This window comes from Sinocyclocheilus anshuiensis, unplaced genomic scaffold (assembly GCF_001515605.1).
Source record: "Sinocyclocheilus anshuiensis isolate Anshui unplaced genomic scaffold, SAMN03320099.WGS_v1.1 scaffold794, whole genome shotgun sequence".
NCBI lineage: Eukaryota > Metazoa > Chordata > Actinopteri > Cypriniformes > Cyprinidae > Sinocyclocheilus > Sinocyclocheilus anshuiensis.
This window is the reverse complement of record NW_015547683.1, coordinates 389,524-397,149: the sequence shown is the minus strand read 5'-3', so window position 1 is coordinate 397,149 and position 7,626 is coordinate 389,524. Positions and strand designations below refer to the sequence as shown.

At 35.2% G+C, this 7,626-nt stretch overlaps 1 protein-coding gene across 1 annotated transcript in view; it reads right to left on the bottom strand.

The window, feature by feature from the left end:
* Positions 1–6,952: 6,952 nt before the first annotated feature.
* orai1a (ORAI calcium release-activated calcium modulator 1a) overlaps positions 6,953–7,626 on the bottom strand; it is a 5,446-nt gene continuing 4,772 nt past the window's right edge. The window contains exon 3 of the mRNA XM_016505719.1: positions 6,953–7,587. Within this exon, the coding sequence (XP_016361205.1) occupies positions 7,096–7,587 (492 nt within the window). The 3' untranslated portion in view covers positions 6,953–7,095. The remainder of the gene's footprint in view (positions 7,588–7,626) is intronic.

Below are 7,626 nucleotides of genomic sequence, written 5' to 3'. Positions count from 1 at the left end.
CAAATAAATAAGGTATTTTCCCTTATTTAAAACGAATGCTTAGTTTGTGGTTCATTGTTATTTTTTTAATGAAAACCCAGCAACAAAGATACTCACTTATAGGCTATTAAACGAATAAATGAAAGTGTTATTAACAAAAGTTGCGCTTTGGATCCGCCATCATATAGTATCAGTCTTCTCGCATCACTCTTGTCACGTGACCCAGCCCCAACCCCCAACCCCCCAGCTCAAAATACGTTCCCGCGGCTATGGAGACAAGCAATACACACAGCTGATGTTGATGATCCTGTTACACAATGTCAAAACCAAAGTAAAAGCACGCTGTTGAATGTGTATTTTCTTTACAACTCCCGGTGACCACAGCCAGAGAGGACCAAACTGTCCATGTGTGAATTCACATCAGACAAAGACTAAAGTGGCCCCTCCATTCAAGTGCTGACAAAAGCTAACTAAACTTGTTTGCACTGTCCTTCATTCAAGTTCAGTGTAGTTTTCCAAGCAACATTTGAGGTGTTTGGCCAATAAAAGATAATATATAGTACCAGCAAGCCGAACAATAACCATGTTGCACATCGCAATCACCATTCACTCATCCCTCATTCAGTTCCTTTTCTGTTGCATGGAAGAAAAACATATGGTTTGGAGTGACATCAATTGAGAAAGAATTTTTGTAATATTGCAATATTTTTTTTTATGCAAGAACTTTATTGAACAGTGGAAAGTTGGCCGGGTACAATAATGAAAATTTCTTAGCAGACAATAGACACGCATCATAAAAGAAAATGAGGAACAGTAAATACATACAGACATACATAGAGTAAAGAAAAGTAAAAAAAATAAAAAATAAATTCATTTAAGCAATAAGAAATGACACAGTTCCTTGGAAAATATGTAGAAATTTGGTAACACTTTTCAGGAATCTATTCTTAAATATAAATATACCAACGATCACATTTTCTTTTCTTTTTTTCTTTTTTTAATTGGGACAAACCCATCAAATTCAGGTAATAACCAGAAATGTAAATCCTCCCAAAAAGGTAAAAGTAAATTTTAAATTCTATCATTAAACTTACATTTTGAACAAAAAAACTCATAAGGCATAATTGTCTTAATTTCTTCATTTGTAAAAGGCAAAATTATTACAGATTTATTTGTAATTTAATTTGGGATTTGTAACATTTTTGTGCACACACACACACAAAAAAAACTAATATACACAATATAAAAACACATCAGCTTCCAAGTATGATGCTGTTGGGCTGTGTGTGTGCATACGTGTCTCTGTGTTTGTAATAACACCAGGAGGGGAGAGTCTCGGACTGCCCTGAGAACAGGCAGGTCTTCTTCTCACATTGTGCTTCTTAATGGATTAGACATGCTGTTTCCCCAGGATGCTACAACTGGGTCAGGATTTGACCAGTTAAGGTTAATGTGCAAGAAATGCACATGCAGCACTACTGCAGTCGCAACACTTTCAGAATTCCACCATGCAGCCACAATGAGAAGTAAACAAATCTGCACAAAGTATTATATGAAACAATATTATGAAAGATTAAACATAAGGAGAATAAACCCCAGTCTGTCTGTCTCTCTTTCACTGGAGGGAGATGTGGCTGCATCCGATGGTGATTTTGGCGGGAGGATGTGGTGTGTTTATATGAGTGTGTCTGTATGAATGCCCAGCTGGACTGGCAGTGAGAGCAGAATCATTTAGCTCTCTAACGGGCAGCCAGGGATGGGCGGCCCGCACAATGCCATCCTCTCACGAGCACCTAAACGGCCTCTTTGTAGCTCCAGGAGGAAGGATGAGTCGTCTCTGCATCCAGATCCGGCCTGGCACACTCCAACACACACTCACATACAGGTGTTCAAACAGACAAAATTTGTGCTATTGCATTTCTCTAGTCTCCTCTTGCTTGCTAACAAAAATTGGGTCAACACCTTTATTAAACTCTTTAAAAAATAAACATTTCAAAGGTAGGTTTTAACACAGATGCATCAGCAGAACCATTCTGGGTTCCCCAAAAGCATTGTTAAAAGAACCATTTTGTTCTTCCTTTGAATACAATTTTTATCATCCTTAATAGCCTTTTCCACTATAAAGAACCGTTAGTTGAATTAAAGATTGAATTAAAGGTTCTTCATGGAACCATAATAGATACCAATAAAGAACCTTTATTTTTAACAGTGCACGGTGTATATTTCATTGTATTGCGATATTTTTTCTCATGAAACTGTATAGATATTTTCATACCAAGAATCAATATTTCAATTTTAATTTTCCACATCTAATTTTAAGTTAATTATTTAACACTGACCATGCACCATCTAATTATTTGATCAGTTTATCTGGCCAAAATCTCAAAAAGAGCAAAGAATAGAATTACACAAAGCATCTAATGCAAATGAAAAAGAATAAAAGATTTGCAGCACTAATTAACACATTAGATATTTCGGGGACAAATTTGTACCAAGAAGTGAGTTAAATCTGAAAATGTAATTTGAAAAGAAAAAAAATATTATATTTATATAAAAACAATACAAGTCTATGACAGGGATTTTCAATCTTTAGATGCCACAGACCCTCAAATATGATCCTGGTGTGAGGAACCCCCATACTAAAATTTAAAAAGCAGCTATATTAAAGACCTAATTTATGCTGTGAAAAATATTATAATTATGCTTAAATTATTATTTGGAAAATATTTAGTTTCTATTATGGTACATTATTATGTTACTCTGGTTCTGTACTCTTAGATGTATTCTTTCTTTATTCAAATTTAGTGTATTTTATTTAAATTATCCATTTATTTGGAACGTTAGGTAGTTTAATCTTTTTTTTATTTTTTCTTGTATTTCTCTAAACTTTTCCCGGACCCCCTAGCACTCATTTGCAGCCCCTGGAGGTCCACGGACCCCAGTTTGAAAAACCCTGGCCTATGGAATGTCTCCATTTAAATAAACGTGTGTGTGTGTTTGTTTCTGGTTGGAGCAAAACTGACTGGAGCTCTTTTGCAGCCTTTTACTTCTCACCTCACTTTCTTCATCTGTCACCTAGCAGACATCTCGAGAGAGAGAGAGAGAGAGAGAGAGAGAGAGAGAGAGAGAGAGAGAGAGAGAGATGACCCTCTGAATGTCCTGAGAAGCAAAGCAACATACAAACACAGTCACGCTTAAGTTAACAGAGACATCACTGACCACCCTGAGCATCATTTCAGGGTCTATACACAACCGAGCAAACACAATGAAGCAGTCATGAACTCAGGCTCACCTGCACCTCCAGCAGCTAGACCCAGAGAATCAGCCAGGAGCCAAAGAATAAGCTACACGCTATATGTCACATATAATAAGACAGCAACACAAAAACTGAAACTAATACTGTTCATTATTATCCACAACACATATTAATAGATACAGAGGGGAAGTTTCCTGAGGTATATTTTCGGGCTTAGATCAAATACACAAGATACTGAGTGGAGGTCTTGCTCTTTATGAACCTGATCAACACTGCCATCTGCTGATGAAAGCAATGTATTACAAGTTGTAGTAGTCTATTTTATAATCAGTCAAGAAGACTTTCATGTTTCACCTTGAACATTTTTTAGTTTTAGTTAATGATATCAACCCTGGAGAGAATATTTATATTCGTATTTATTGCATTCATCTCTTCCTGCTATGCAGTTGAGAAATGATGCATCCAAATTTAACCTCTTAAGACCCGAGAAAAGATTTTTAGGGAAAAAAAAGGTTTTTTTCATGTCTTTACATTGTTTAGAATGTAAAAAAAAAAAATGTCAAAAATGATATTTCATTCATAAGTTATGCTATGTCCTCGGGACTCAAATTTTTTTTTAAATAAAAAGACATGAATTAACATGCATAGGCAAAAACAATAGATTTTTTAAATCACCAATACATTTTTAGTTTTCAGGATTTTTTTTTTTTTTACCAAACTTTTGATTGATGATTCTCAACTATGTTATAACAGAATGATTTGATATACCATTTTTCTTTCTGCAAAATGTGTGTAAAATGGCCATAAACGGGTTTTCTCATTATATACAATGTATCTATAAACTAAATCTAATTGGCATATTAATGTGTTTTTGGGGCAACATGTAATGAAAAAAGAAGTGTAATAATGGGAGTAATATTTGACAAGATTTTCATAATAATATAACATATTTCATAGATATTTCATAGAATATTGAAACATAATTTCTTTACCTATTCTTTTGTTGTGTCTCTCAAAATGCGTAATAAACATGCTTTTAGTCCCAGTGTCCTCATATGAGGACATGTATGAAATCAACATCCTCTTTCGTAACAGAACATCATATTTTGATTTGAAACCCCATAACATTTTCCTGAGATGTTGATTTATGACAGACAGTTTAAACATTAGACCGATTTAAATGATAATTACAAAATATTATCATATTTCCATAAGAGTGTCACTAAATTAATATCAGACATATTTGAAGACCAAGGAGAGGGAGTGGTCATGGTGAAACATCCAAACATTTGGTATCTCTGAAAAGCCCTGAAGGTGCTCTGTACAGGACATCCAGACTTAAAATTGTGGCATGTATAGTCTCAGAGAAATACACCAAAATATAAAGTCCTCATATGAGGTCACAGGGTCTCAGGAGGTTAAAACATAAAATATTTTTTGTCTTCCTGAATACGTTCCCAGTAGTCTTATTATTTTTATCATAGTTTCAGTAAGTGTAATCACGCCATTGTCTCACTGCATTAAAAAAAAATAGTGTATTCACTTACGTAGCCTACGATGGACAGAAAAGAGTTGATAACTTTAGATGTTCAGTTGTCCTCCTCAAGGGGGCGCATGGAACTCAGAAAGCCAAATCCTCCATTGCACTGCATTCAAAATACTTTTTTGGACATTTTGTATTTTTTCTTGTTCCATAGTGCGTATTGTGCGCTAGTAGTCAGACTTGATAAAGATAAGGATCTACTGATCCGCAAAAAACACGCTTGTGTAGCACAAATGCTCTGTTTGCCCCATCAAGAGTGGATCTAATTAGAGACGAGATTCAAAAGGGCATTTGAAATTATTTTCTTTTTAATGTTTTAAAAAATTCGACTCGGCTTACTCTCTTAAAACTGTTCTTACACAAGAAACAGTCAGCACTTTTTTCACTAACACATTTTTATTAGGCAAATGCACATTTTCTATTTGACATATACTTTGACCAAAAAAAGTACCATAAAATAAAACATCACCTTCCAAATCTGGCATCTTATAACATCAAGAAATATGAAAATAAGGCTTTGTTTAACCTTTAAGTGGGGGATATTTAAAAGATTCACAAACAATAGCAGCCCAGATACTCACAGGGTCAAATTGAATCTGTATATAAAATATAAAACAAGTACTTTCCTATGAAATGGCACAGAAACAAAAAGTGTCTGCCAGTAAAACAGTACCAGTAAAATATATCTAGTTTTAGAAATGGTGGATAGTACCTTCTTGTCACAAGGACAAAAAATGACTTTTCAGTGATGTACTATCAAACACAACTTCACAAGTTAATTAGCAACTGTTGTAATATCAGAGGATATAAGATGTTTACACACAATCGGAGGTGGCCTGAATAATTCGAAACATTAAAATATCTTCCAAATAGTCTAAAAATGACTGCTCGTCTTTTATTTAATTATAACTTTACAGTGGGTGTGCAAAATACCTATAAAAGATCTTACTCTTAATACAAGTCTATACTTGTAAACAAATTATACCAGTATAATTCAATAGCCTCTTCACAGCAAATGGCTTTTTAAAATATCTATTTTAAAAATAACAAGTCCACGTTTTGTGTTCACACAATGAAAACATGCTGAACAAACAAAGAAAAAGAAAATATACAATATTTATCATATACATTTGAGCTGAATCACAAAATATCATTTACAAATACTGCAGCAATTTTTAAAAAGTGGGTTTTAGGAAAACCAAATGTTATTTTCCAATGACACATTCATGCTGCGTTTTAAATAAAAACATAAGTATGACACTTTATGTCACATCCAGTGTAAAACTGTAATTGCGCAATGTTGAAACAATATTTAGACTTAGGCTTTATGCAGTTAAACTGAACAAAAAAGAAAATTAATCTATAATACTGAAAAACATTTTAACTATGCATTTGGGTGTAAAAATTTGGACTAACAGTAAATTACCACAACCACAAAAAAACAACCAAACAGCTCTTGCAAACATGTTGTCGTCACTATTCAATCAACTACCAAATCAAAAAAAAAAAAAAAGGCCTAAACCTTTATTATTTTGCCTTTGAATCCTGCAGCTATATTCATTTTCTAAGCTGGAAGCATCCAAACTGCTGAAAACAAAATTAAAACTTGAGCAAGACAACCAGACAACTAACAGCAGCAGGGAAGGGAGGGGATCAAAACTGTTTATTTATGTTATTTTAATTTTAACATTAATGTTATGCTTTAATGTTATTTTAACCTTAAACTGAATAAATTCACTGATGCCAATCATTAATATTTTTTCCTTTAAATTCTTATTTTATGACAAATTAAAAATTTTTATGGAATATTGCAGCATTTATTATAAAAGATTTTTCATTGTTATTTTTCTAAAATTAATGTGCCCTCGCCTCATAATCGTTAATCAAAATATCTTCCCCTCCCTCTTGAAACAACACCTTGTCTCTTTTTTTGATGGCGTGTTTACTGGGGCAAGCGTGGGGCAACCTGTCACTCACATGAGATCGCAGCAATAGCAGACGACAACAATCCAATCAATTCCCATTAGACAAAATTAAGTCTCGTCCTACATTTTTTCTTATTTGAGAAACCATTTCAACTGCATTTTTTCTCTTATCTGTGTGCAAACAGATGATTAGAATGCTGGTTAAAATAGAATAGTGGCACAATTTCAGATTCCCCATCTTAATAAATGCTTGTATGTACACTACAAATTAAACAAGGCATCACAATACTGAGATATTGCAGAATCCCTGATTCCCATCCTCTAGTGTCTATTCAAGAAAACAGTCCATATTTTGTTTGGTTTGAGAATAAGGGCTCATCTAAGTGCGTCAACTAGGCGAAGTGTGCTGAAGAGGACAGGTTGGACGCCTCTCCCCTGTGATCCAGTTGGTTTTGCATCTGTGTGATTTTGGCCAGAACCTCCAACTCCTGGTGCTGCCGCTCTGTTTTGTGGCTGACCAGCGAACGGTAGAAATGCACAGCGAAAACAATGAACACCAAGCCAAAGGGCACCATGATGGAGGTAGAGGCGATCGCTGCAGCTTCCCCCGGGCTTATACCTCGAGATTCATTTACATTCGCTTTCGAGGCAGAATCTTTAATATTCTTCAGAGGGAGGAACTTCACCCAGCACAGAAGAACCACCTCTGCAAGAAAGAGGAGGGTGCCTATGACGGTGGAGAAGGCCCAGGCCAGCTCAATGTGGCGGTGCATGCGCTCGTGTGGCGATTCCTTTATGGAGTTGAGGTTGTGGACGTTGCTCACGGCCTCCAGGTTGGGCAGGATACATGTGCTGATCATCAAGGCAAAGAGATGGACGGCCACCAGCACTGTTGTGCAGGCACTGAAAGCAATCAATAAGCC